This window comes from Opisthocomus hoazin, chromosome 1 (genome assembly GCF_030867145.1).
Source record: "Opisthocomus hoazin isolate bOpiHoa1 chromosome 1, bOpiHoa1.hap1, whole genome shotgun sequence".
In the NCBI taxonomy this organism is placed as follows: Eukaryota; Metazoa; Chordata; class Aves; order Opisthocomiformes; family Opisthocomidae; genus Opisthocomus; species Opisthocomus hoazin.
Window position 1 is genome coordinate 28754900 of NC_134414.1, and position 12769 is coordinate 28767668.

The 12769-nt window shown below is 46.5% G+C and overlaps 1 protein-coding gene across 1 annotated transcript in view; it reads left to right on the forward strand.

The window, feature by feature from the left end:
• The first annotated feature begins 3350 nt into the window (after positions 1–3350).
• Positions 3351–12769, forward strand: part of KL (klotho) — a 56362-nt gene continuing 46943 nt past the window's right edge. Inside the window, exon 1 of the mRNA XM_075420289.1 lies at positions 3351–4112. Coding sequence (XP_075276404.1) covers positions 3366–4112 — 747 coding nt within the window. The 5' untranslated portion in view covers positions 3351–3365. The remainder of the gene's footprint in view (positions 4113–12769) is intronic.

Genomic DNA, 12769 nt, shown 5'->3' on the forward strand with positions numbered 1-12769 from the left:
ATGTTCCGGCAGTGATGAAGAAGGTAAATCTAGAAGGCTGCTGCATAGCTTTCCACTGGGAACAGCTATTCATCAGCAAGTGGAAGTAAAATTTGACAGCCTGGCAGTTTGCATTTAACAGACAGAATAAAGAAGTAGTACTGTTACACAGTGATGGAAGCAATAGAGAAAACGCTGAAGTCTAATTCAGGTGGTGATCTTTTTAAGCAGTGTCCCCAACTGGTAGCAAGTACTTTTGTGTCTTGAGATGAAATGCTGGCAGTGTAAATCTATTAAACAAGGCTATTTTTTACTGATTGTATACGTTTGTGTGCCTTTGGAAATATGCTTTTGAACAGAGAAGGGGCATTAAAACAGAAGATGGCTGTTTGAGACTGCTGGTTCTGCCACGGTGAGGAGCACAGATGCTACCAGTGTCAGGCTGCTAGCTCTTCTGTGGAGATTTTAAAATGAGTAAGGAGTTCGCTGCATTGAAGCCAACGTGTGATGTGCCCTCAGGGAATTCACTGTTAAGTGAATTTCAAGCAGTAATAGAGTTACTCTACCTAAAATCAGGTATCCCAGAAGATTCAGCCTCTTTGGGGTAGAAACAGAAATGCTCAGTCAGAACACCGTCTTGTCTGATTGCATTCACTGACTACACAGCTAGCGAAGAAAATCTGAGCACAGCACGAACAAAAATGACACTGACACTTACAGTAGCCATTATACATACTATCACAATTTGAACGTTTAGCAGTCACTGAAACAAAGAAGGCTGAAAGGTAAATCCTGATCTGCCAACCTGGGGCAGAGCTGGAAGTGTGCTTGCTCAGCAACACAGGCACGATGGAGCCATGCTTTGAACTCAAGGAGCAGTGAGGGAGACCTGGCTGCCTGCAAGTGTTTGGCTGACCTCTCTCCATGGTTAATACTGCACAGACTCTGTTAGACTGTCTGTTAGGAAAAAAATATATTGGCTCTGAGCAGTGGGTGATTGTGTTTTCCTAAAACATGAAAACAAGCTTTCTCTGTAAGAAAAAAAAAAAAGGAACTGGAGACCACAGTACACGTTTTCTGTCATTTACGCTAAATACAAAAAAGTTTTAATCTGACAGGCATACAGGTGAAGTAACAGCTTTGTGCCAGCAACTTGTGGCCAGATTTCATCCCTCAAATGTGGGCTGCTTGCTTTGGGAGCACAGTCATTGTAGGCTACCTGGACAGTTTTTGGAGAAGGCAGCCACCTCCAGAAGTTGACAAAGATCTTAGCTAGGCTGACTTACACTAACACCATGAGGCTATTTCTTTGCTTTAGCTGTTAAGAGGCTCTGGAAGAAATGAGCTCTGAATGAAGGAGCTTCAGTTAAGTACCTACTTACTGGTGCTGCCCAAGTATGAAGAGGATTGATATAGGTTTTATTTAAAAATTAGCAAATGAAAAGAGAATGTATCAAGGTATATTTTAAAATCTCTTGTGTCCCCAGATACCCGATGAAGTTTTTTTTCCTTATATGTCAGCAATGGACTTAGCGTCACTAATACCCTGTGTCAGGCTGAGGTATTTCTGAGGCATGTCTCTACATTCCGATTTTCAAAATACTTTGGCAGCAAGCTCCGGTGAAGGCATTACACTTCCACTGAAATCAGGTCAGTAGCTGAATGGGAGCCTGGTTCTTCACTGCTGGCCCAGGGACAACTGCAGTAACGCTGCTGTGTGCTTAACAACTAACTCCAGCTTCTGCAAGTAACTCCCGGGTGCTGCTAACACCTTTTTCTGTCGCTGCAGCTCTGTTGCTGGAGTTCAACTTGTCATTTACATAGACTGTAATCAAAATTTCAGCAGCTTGTCAGACTGTGTAGCAAACTCACTCCTGGCAGCTGATGACCAGCTCTGGCTCTGGGCCTGCCACCCCCCTGCTCCCACCCCACAAACTTCCTCGCTTAGGGAAGGGGTGTCAGTGGTCCCCTGGGCTGTTCACAGCTTCATCCCTCTAGCCAGGGAATTCATTAATTACCACCAGTGGAAGACTAACTACAATCCTGCCCGCTACATCTTTGGTCTCTTCTTTAAAAATAGCACAAAACAACTGCTGAAACTGAACTGAATCAGTGCAGAAAAGGTGGAAGTTGCAAGCTCTAGAAACAGGCAAAGCAAGCGCAGTCCCTGCACCCACGAGGTGCGAGAGCCTGTCCTGTGCCCCAGAGGAAATCTTCAGCGGATCACAACTGGCACTTAAATCCATGGACTCATGAGTAGCTATTACCCGTTAATTTTCCCCTGAAGGTGTTTATTTTCTAAAAATAAAATGAAATCATCTAAATGCCTTCATTCTGTAGTTAAACAACAACTTTATCTCCTGAGAACATCTCCCTGTCCTTAACATCCTGCCTAGTATGTGTGCCTCTGTGTGTGTTTTATTCTCTCGTGTTAGCGTCCACGCAATCGAAGACCTGTTTTTCGCAGCGTGTTGTGCCTGTTCTCACTTTGCAGCCCTGGCCAAACTGTTTTTGAGCCGAGAAGAGCAGCCCAAGACCTGGCTTTGCAGAGAGCTCCATGCATCACACCCACACGATCATTTAATCAGAGTAACTCACTAATCAAACGCAGCTCAATCTGTTTCCTCCGCGTGAAGATCCGGGAGGCATTGCTAATCGGAACTTGTTTTGCATGCGGTGAACAACCAAATGCACCAACCTCCTACTCCAGAGAAGTGTTATTACTGGGAGGCGACAGCCCATGAATTACTGGGGCGAGTGTATGTCGTTGGACGACGAGTTTCTCTTTAATTACTGCTATATGAGCTATGATGTCTCTTGCCAAGGCAGCACGAAGGAAATACCGGGTGAAGGAAAAATCATTTTTATTTCTTCGCCTCGCCCCACCCTCCCCGCCGCGGATCGCCCCCTCCCCTCGGGCCGGGGCAGGTGCCGCTTCCAGCCGGCCCCGGGCTCCCCGACGGCAGCGAAGCGGGGCTGGGGGCGGCGAGGGGGCTACAGGGTGGGGGGAGTGGGATGGAGGGTGTGTGTATGTGGATCTACCCGTCGAGGCTCCTTCGTTTCGGGGAAAGGGTGCGGGGCAGCCGCAAAGGTCCCCTCTCCGACGGGTCCTAAGGGGCCGGGGGCCACAGAGGGGCCGCTGAAGGAGGGGACGGGGTCCTCCTCTCCCCCGAGGAGCCCCCGCCCCGTCTCAACCCCCCGATCCCGCCCCCGGAGGCAGCTCTCCCCGAGGAAGCCGGGCGGGAAGGATGCCGAGGGCAGCTCCGAGGTAATTATTAATAGCCGTGCCCACCGGGGCGGGGGGGGGGAAACGGGCGAGGTGAGATAAAAGGGGGCGGCGGGGGGCTGGGAGGAGGGAGCCGGCGTCGCGGAGCCCCGCCGGGAGCATGGCCCCTGCCGCGCCGCTGCCACCGCCGCTGCTGCTGCTGCTGCTGACGCGGCCGCTGCTCGGGGCGCCGGGGCAGGGCGCGGGCACCTGGTCCCGCTTCTCCCGGCTGCCCTACCCGCAGGACCAGCTCTTCCTCCACGACACCTTCCCCGACGGCTTCCTGTGGGGGGCGGGCAGCGCGGCCTACCAGACGGAGGGCGGCTGGCGGCAGGGCGGCAAAGGCGCCTCCATCTGGGACACCTTCGCCCACCGCCCCGCCGCCCCGACGGGGCCCGCCCCGGGGCCGGCGGGCGGCGACGTGGCCAGCGACAGCTACAACCACCTCTTCCGCGACGCCGAGGGGCTGCGGCGCCTGGGGGTCTCCCACTACCGCTTCTCGCTGGCCTGGGCCCGGCTGCTGCCCAACGGCACGGCGCCCCTCAACCCCGCCGGGGTGGCCCACTACCGCCGGCTGCTGGGCCGCCTGCAGGAGCTGGGCGTCCAGCCCGTCGTCACCCTCTACCACTGGGACCTGCCGCAGGGCCTGCAGGACGCCTTCGGCGGCTGGGCCAGCCCCGTCCTGCCCGGGCTCTTCCGCGACTACGCCGAGCTCTGCTTCCGGCACTTCGGCGGGCAGGTGCGCTACTGGCTGACCATGGACAACCCCTACGTGGTGGCCTGGCACGGCTACGGCACGGGGCGGCTGCCGCCCGGCGTGCGGGGCGGCCCGCGCCTCGCCTACCGGGCGGCCCACCACCTGCTCCAGGTAAATGGCGGGCGGCGGGCAGGGGCCGCGGCGCCTCCTCGGCTCCACAGCGAAGGGCGCGGAGGCAGCCCTCAGCCCGCCGCGCTGGCGGACCTGCTGCCACCGGCATGGAAACAGAATCGGCGTGCCCGACGGGAGCGTGGGCAGCCGGTCTGTGGGTGTGAGCTGGCGAGGCTCGTTGGTGGGTGGCAGGAGCTTTGGGTTCGCTTGGATCGAAGGGAAGTGCGCCGAGTTAAAGCGTTTTCCGTATCCTGCAGAAGCGTTCAGGCCTGCCCCGCAGCGCTTGCGGATGCGGGGTGGGTGGGTGAGTGGGCGCGTTCGGCTGTGCCGGTCACGCACTGGCTTGCTAAGGGCACTGTGGAAGCGCTCAATATGGCTGTAAAGAGAGTTCGTGTGTTTGATAAAAAAGTCTTACTAAGTTAACGGAGATGGTAGAGGTGGCCAAAATGTCGTACTGAGATAATTTCTTGACAAGACTATGGGGTTTTTTTGAGTGTGAACTCTTTTTTGGGATAAAGGACCCTCTGCTCCCCAACTAGTCTAGTAAGCAGCATAAGTGCTTTGCTATACTTAATTTTTATGCAGTGTATCTGTATATGGTGTAATTGTAATGTTCGCTGGGAGCAAACATTGTGGCTTCTTGGGGAGAATTCAGCAAAAGTGCGTACAAGTCATTTCAGTGACAGGGGAAAGGATTCAGCCTGATGGAAACGGTGCGGCTGTTAAGGCATGATCTATTGTACCTTAACACACGTTCTCAAGCTCTGATAATGCCCATCTGCTCAGTGTACACTTACTGGCAGGAGTTATATCCTGGTGAGTATCATATATGAGATGTGAACACCGAGAAAACATCCGACACGTGCCTTATGTAACTTTTTGCCACTTTCCTGCATTACTTTTTCATCATTTAGTGCTTCAAATCAGTCAAGAGAAAATATAGGTGGGGAAAATGTGGGTAAAATTTCAGATTAAATTCCTAGTCCTAAAACCTTTGAACTCTTAATTTGGTACCTTGGGGTGTACTTAACCGTGCTTTGCACTGTGATTGTACATTTCGCTGAGCTAAGTGAGTCTGTTCATGAGTGAAGTTATTCCTAAACTTTAGCACTTGCAGGATTAGCCCCAAATTTTGCAGCAAGGCGTCATCACCTATCAATGATCGTTACACTTTTCACGCAGTCACTGAGGAGTTGGTGGTGAGTTATTTGTTGTGCTGCACATAGTTACTCTGAAGGCAGCGGCGCTGTGGGCTGCTGCCTTGGTTTCTGGAGTGCAGAATGTAGGGAGCAGAAGCTCCGTTTCTCTGTCTTCCTACAGATAACATGGGAAAGAAATCATTAAAGGTGCAAATTTGAGCACTGAGGTTGTCAGGCCTTGGAATCCTTCAACACCAAGGGTTGTAGGCTTGCTGAGGTGGAGTTTTAATGTTGTCTGTCATATTATTTTTTTCCTAAAGCCCCTCCTTTGCTGTGCAAAACAGGCAGTTAATGAGTCAGTTCATATTCTATGCGGTTCTCCCCTCCGCCCTTTTATGAATTTGTCGCTTCAGATCTGAATTCATGCAGGGCTCTGAGAACAAACGAATAAAGACGAACACTGCTTTTGTCCCTGGCTTTTACACAGTGCTGTCTGTCTTGAGTGTTTATATCCTACATCACCATCGCATCTGAGTCCCTCATAATCTCAAGCATGCACTTGTTCTCATAAAAGCCTTGTGGAGGAGGGAGGTGCTTTTCTATTTAACAAATGAGAAACTGAGGCACAGACTTGTCTACGCCGTGCAAAAAGTATAATTAAACAAGGAAAGTCTGCCAGTACTTGCTTTAGTGACACAACCTCAGGATTATCATAGAATCACAGAATGCTTTGGGTTGGCAGGGACCTTTAGAGGTCATCTAGCCCAACCCCCCTGCAGCAAGCAGGGACATCTTCAACTAGACCAGGTTGCTCAGAGCCCCATCCAATCTGGCCTTGAATGTTTCCAGGGATGGGGCCTCCGCTGTCTCTCTGGGCAACCCGTTCCAGTGTGTCACCACCGTCATTGTAAAAAATGTCTTCATTGTATCCAGTCTAAATATGCCCTCCTTTAGTTTAAAGCCATTGCTCCTTGTCCTGTCACATCAGGCCCTGATAAAAAGATTGTTCCCCTCTTTCCTATTAAGCCTATTAAGGCCCCTGTTAAGTACTGAAAGGCTGCTATAAGGTCTCCCCGCAGCCTTCTCTTCTCCAGGCTGAACAGCCCCAACTCTCTCAGCCTTTCCTCATAGGAGAGATACTCCAGCCCTCGGATCATCTTCGTGGACCTCCTCTGGACCTGCTCCAACAGCTCCATGTCCTTCTTGTGCTGAGGGCTCCAGAGCTGGACACAGGACTCCAGGTGGGGTCTCACCAGAATGGAGTAGAGGGCTAGAATCACCTCCCTTGACCTGCTGGCCATGCTGCTTCTCTTGATGCAGCCCAGGATATGGTTGGCTTTCTGGGCTGCAAGTGCACATTGTTGGCTCATGTCCAACTTTTCATCCATCAGTATCCCCAAGTCCTTCTCCTCAGGGCTGCTCTCAATCTCTTCATCCCTCAGCCTGTACTGATGGCGGGGGTTGCCCTGACCCAACTGCAAGAGCTTGTACTTGGCCTGGTTGAACTTCATGAGGTTCACATGGGCCCACCTCTCCAGCTTGTCCAGGTCTCTTTGGATGGCATCCTGTCCTTCCAGTGTGTCAACTGGACCACTCAGCTTGGTGTCATTTGCAAACTTGCTGAGGGTGCACTTGATCTTGCTGTCTATGTCATTGATGAAAATATTAAACAGCACTGGTCCCAGTACTGAGGGACACCACTTGTCACCGATCTCCATTTGGACATCAAGCCATTGACCACTACCCTCTGGCTGCGACCTTCCAACCAATTCCTTAGCCACCGAACAGTCCACTCATCTAATCTGTATCTCCCGAATTTAGAGAGAAGGATGTTGCGGGGGACCGTGTTTAGTTTTGTCCCTAGTGACTGTCATTCAGAGTTTTCACAATTAGTGGACATTTTTGTTTTTAGACAACAGTGTAAGGCAGCAAGGTATCATTTTTTCCGCATTTCATGAAGGAGGTACTTAAACACAGATGCAACTGAGACCCAATGTGTCTACTGATTGTTAGTGCCTGTTTCCTGGCATGTGATCCTTTCAGATTATTGGTCAGTTATATGTTACTTTCAGATCACCTACAGAGAAAATAAGGGACCTGCAGTTTACGCAGAAGAGCTCCCATGTAGGTAGGACTCTTTGGCAGGGGCAGAATTAGAGCCTAACTCTTCAGGACAGAGAAGTGAACATCTTTTAAACTCCTTTTCCTTCTTACATCTCTGTAGCTTATTGATACTAGACCTTTCAACTTGTAAAGGCAATGAAATGGGGAGCTACAGAATATGGCTTCTTCGACTACAGCCTGGTATCTATAGAGAAAGTGTATGTAATTGTGTAATGGAAGATTTAGTTATACCACGCATGGTAAGGCGTGAATTGCATTTCCAGGTGCAAATTAAATTCTCCTCTTACATAATTTTTGAGTGATTGACTTTACAACTTGAATGATGTTCTTTAATGTGTGTCTGTGGGTTGCATATAATTCTGTAGTTGAGTTTGGTCAGTTGTTCTCGGGAGCACACGAAGCCTTGATTTGGATCAGAAGGCTGCCCAGTAGCACCGCTTCATCACGTAGCCTAGCGAATGTGTCAGCACCAGATGGTGCTGCCAGGAGATGCAGTCCTCACAGCCCCACCGGTAAAGATGTGGTTGTATCATCCCACATGAAAAACCTCCTTTCAGCTGCCCAGCCTTTTGCTACTTATGTCTTTGATTACCCAAAAGTCTGGTCCCAGATTTCTTCCTAATCTTTTTTCCATCTCTCTGGCATTCTTGTCTCTCTTTTTCCCCAGGGAAACTGTGCTTGCACGACGTGTTTGTTTTTTAAAAGATAAAATGTGTTGTCATAAATATTTGGTTCTTAACAAATGAGCACACTAACTCTTTAATATGCATGTTTTCTGACTTTTTTCCCCTTATTTACAATAAGCAGTTCTAAGTGTCTTCTTTCTGCATTTATTCAGACCAAAGACCCTCATAAGTGGAAAGCTTAATAGCTAGTGAAAGCTGACATCTAGTAATTTATTTTACTGGATGCTAATTACATTAAAAGACAAAATAATTTCCTTTAAGTTCTTTAAAATTCAACAGATATGAATGTGGATTTTGGGCTCTGTCTTTCTGAGTAAGTTATTTATTATCTGAATAAATAATCAAATAGGAGTTTGATTCAGTTCAGGTGATTCAGTTCAGGGCTGGTGAAAACAGGGCAGTGAAGTTTGATCTGAATAGGAATGTTTAAATTTAGCTTGAATGGGTTTCATCCTATTGTACTGAACTTTTTAACCACCCGTCATTTTTCTGAACTTCCTCAAGTGAATCGTAACAGATGCTAAATGGACAGAGTAAGAGACACTTTTCATAAAAAAGAGCAAGTAAAAGTAGTGTAAAAAACTTGCAAGAAAAAACATTTTATGGATGCATCCTTGCATCCTTGGTTTGTTATTGAGGGATGTTGATCCGTATTCGGTGAAAACTTCACCCTTTCATAGTATGTCCACTTGACACTTGTCGCTTGTGGTATGTCTAAGCCCTTCAAACACGTTAAGAAATGGAGGAAGCTGTACACATTTATTCACAAAATAAATTGAATGGATCAAGTACGGTTCATAAAAGTTGGCATTCTCTTGAGTCAACAGCCAGAAAATGTAATGCCAGCAATTTGTCATGTATATGATGCATCTCATTCTCCAGACAGGAGTTGAGAGAGGTCACTGTATTATGTTCTGCTTTTTGCAAATGCATTTTTTCATTACTGGTTCACACTGTATTGTCTGAGTTGAACATACTTGGATTTACTCAATATAAACAGCATTTGCAGAAGCAGAAGAACACGTTGTTTCCTGAAGAAGTGGGTGGAATTGCTGCCTGCAAACCAGTCACGTAGCAACAGACTGACTCCTATTCCAAACTTTTTCCAAAACAAAAGGTAAGTACTCTTTTGTTGACCTTCAGTGCTAAACCTACTGAAGTATCAGTAATTGCAGCATAGTTTCTCAGTGTGTATTGTTTCTTTCAAAATTCAGATAGCCTTCAAACTTTCACTCAGTGCAATTGGAGTGATTCTGGATTTTTCTGAAAGTAACACAGCTCATCGTAGTTGTGAAGACATACAGAATTTTTAGACAATAAAGAAGGAATAATTCTAAGTAATAGCATTTTATTTTTTTTTCCTTTTATTGCTTTCATAAGACTTGATTCAAAGAAGAACAAAGAAGAAATTGGTTCTGTTCCTGGTTTTGAATGTCACTTGGGTAGTATATATTTGCAAAGAATTTATTGGAGTAGAGGTTATTCTAATCACTAATCATTTGAATCAGTTATCTTTCAAATGTCACAAACATCTTTCACAATGTTGGCAAAGAAGTGCAGTCAAACCATAGACCAAATTCAGATCTGATGCTGCAGTTTTCTGTGCCAGTAGCTACAGGTGGTTGTATTATGTTCACAAATTATATTTAAAGCTATAGCATACCTTTGTTAAGCTTTAATCATCAAAAGAAAAAAAAATAAATTGAGTTTCATTTTAAAATGTGATAAAGAGAGGAGTTTGGGTTTCAAGGATGCTCATTTCATTAAAATTAGCTCCAAAGACAGAATATGTAACTTTCCCCTTGCCATTTCTAGTTGACTGCATACACATTTCCAGTATTTTGGAAATGGATATACAATCAAGTAGAAGTGGCAAGGGGAAAACACATTCCTTCATACGACAGACTTTTCCAGTTTCCATTTCATCTTGCTTCTATGAAAGGTGTGCAGTACTTATGGTAGTTGATGAGCGTGATTCCTACCCATACTGAAGGATATTCTTGGGTCCTGGAAAATAAAGCCTTTCTACATTTTTTGCAGAGTGAAGTGTATCTTTTAATTTGAGATAGTTCACCATTTTTTAGTCCCTGCTTTTCCCTTTTGGCTGAAAGCAACTGGCTCTTAGAGCTCTTCCTGTTGTAGGTCAAGTAAAAGCCTCTATTTGGCAACCATGAGCAGGTGGAAGTGCAGAGACAGTCTTTTCTGTTGAACGTGTCGTCTTCTGTGAGGAAGAAATGCTCTGTGACATAAGAGAAAGTTGCTTCATGCATCACATGCCCACCTTCTAGAAGGTCAAATTCTGATCTCTCTCACTTTGGTAGAAATTAAATCAGAACGGGACTCCAGCAGTTTCTTGGGCAATTACCTTAGCTTCATTCCTCACATTTATTAACTGTTTCTTTGAGTAACAGCATCTCCTTCGCAGTCTGCTCTGGGGAACAAAACATTTTTTCCCCTATCTTTCAGTATTTCTTCAGCTAGACAGAAGCAGTGAATATGTCTATACAGCTAGCAGTACCACTGGCAAGCACTGACCATTAGGACAGTGAATAGAGAGCAGTGCAGGGTGTGGGCATTTGGAGACATTGCATTTTAATTATTTTTGGTGACTACGATGCATATCCTTACAGCGGGGGGAGCAGGAAAGAATAGACATGTGCATGTAGTTTGCTTAGCTCCAGTTTGTAGAGTCTTGTGGTTTTCAGTTAGTAATCATCAGAGTTTGAGGGCTCTTTGCTTATCCTTACAACTGAATGTGTGATTGGTGTGTTTGGTATTCGATGGTGAACAGTTAAACTGCTGAACTTAATCTGAAGGTGCAAGGCTGATCTTAGCAAAGTTTTAAAAGAGCCAAGAAACCAGCAATCAAAGGAGCCTGCTTGCATGACCTGTAGGTAGAGAAATGTACACAAGGAGATTTTCTTCTTCTTTTCTGTGATGGTGAAAATAAAGAAGAGGAAATGATGAAGCAGTGGTTCTGAAGAAGTAGGGGAGATGGTCTGTAGATACAATGACGACAAGTTGTAGAAATTATAGGATCTGTTACCTGTTTTAAGAACTAAATAAAAACTACTCATGCTTGAATATTTGCCTGCCAAAGCATGTAGAGGAGTGTCACAGGTAAAACTGTGAATATTGATTTTAGATTAAATCAGAAGAAGAGAACAGAAGAATAAGGTTGTAGACAACATATCAGGATGTTGTGGAAATTACTGAAATGAAGACTGGACAGATCTTTGAAGAAGAAGGTGACCCATGGAATATGGTCATGAATAAAACACGAAAGACTGGCTTCTGGAGGAAGAACTGAATTACTTCACTTGAAAGAAAATGTGCCAGCAGAAAGAGAAGGTGGGTTTTCAAGAAGGAGGAGTGACTTAACTAAGCACAAGAGGAGAAAGAGATATTTGCCATAGCAATGGACCGGAGCCTATGGTAAAATGGGATGAGTAGGAAACAAGCGATACCAAGGAAAGGGAGGAACTGGATTCACAATGATGCCCTCTGTAAATGCTTCCAGACAAAAGTATCAATGACAAGAATGAAATTTAGAGTTACAGGACAATATGAAGACACGCAAAAGAGGACAGAAGTTCAATATCAATACAATTAGATTGACTCTTAGAAGTCATGGATAGCCCTTGGAGGAAAGAGTTTCTGGAATGGCCTTTCAATGTTAATGGTAGCAACAAAAATCTTCTTTTATCATAGAATCATAGAATGGTTTGCTTTGGACGGGACCTTATAGATCATCTAGTTCCAACCCCCCGGCCATGGGCAGGGACACCTTCCACTAGACCAGGCTGCTCAAAGCCCCATCCAGCCTGGCCTTGAACACTTCCAGGGAGGGGGCAGACACAGCTTCTCTGGGCAACCTGTGCCAGTGTTTCACCACCCTCAGAGTAAAGAATTTATTGCTTGTATCTAGTCTAAATCTACCCTCTTTCAGTTTAAAGCCATTACCCCTTGTCCTATCACTACATGCCCTTGTAGAAAGTGTCTCTCCAGCTTTCTTGTAGTCCCCCTTTAAGTACTGTAAGGCTGCTATAAGGTCTCCCCAGAGCCTTCTTTTCTGCAGGCTGAACAGCCCCAACTCTCAGCCTTTCCTCATAGGAGGTGTTCCATGTGTTTAGTCTGAGAAGAGAGAGCATTCTGGAGCATATAGATAACTGCGAAAGTTTACAGTTTATCTTTGTTTTGATTCTGAAAAAACCCCCCACCATATTCTAAATTTTCCCAGTTACTGAAATCTTTACAGATTTTGCAACAACTGGTGTAGGCATCAAGGGACTGGGTCCATGGGTTCTTCCAGTCCCACCGGGCAGCTGGGGCTCTGTGGCTTCTTCATGATGGGAAGCACAGAGGCTTTGGCATGTCTGAGAGTCAGGCCAGTCTGGGAGGCTGGAAGGCTGGGGAGTGCTGCAAGACACCCTGCGCCCTGCTCATCAGCAAGAGGGTGAGCTGACGGGGACCCACGCACGTTCCCGTGGACCAACGCTTCAGTCTCCACGTGCTAATTTTGATACTTGCACTTTAGGTCTCATGATAACAGTTGAGCTCTGACTTCTGTTTTAGTCAGATTAGCACATCTCTAAAGACAGCTGAGTGGTTTAAAATTGGCCAGGAGAGATTATGTTATGGAAATGCCTTGTTATTTTGTGAGTCCAAAAGTCAACCCAGGAATCCGTTTGTAGGTTAATCAGTTTAA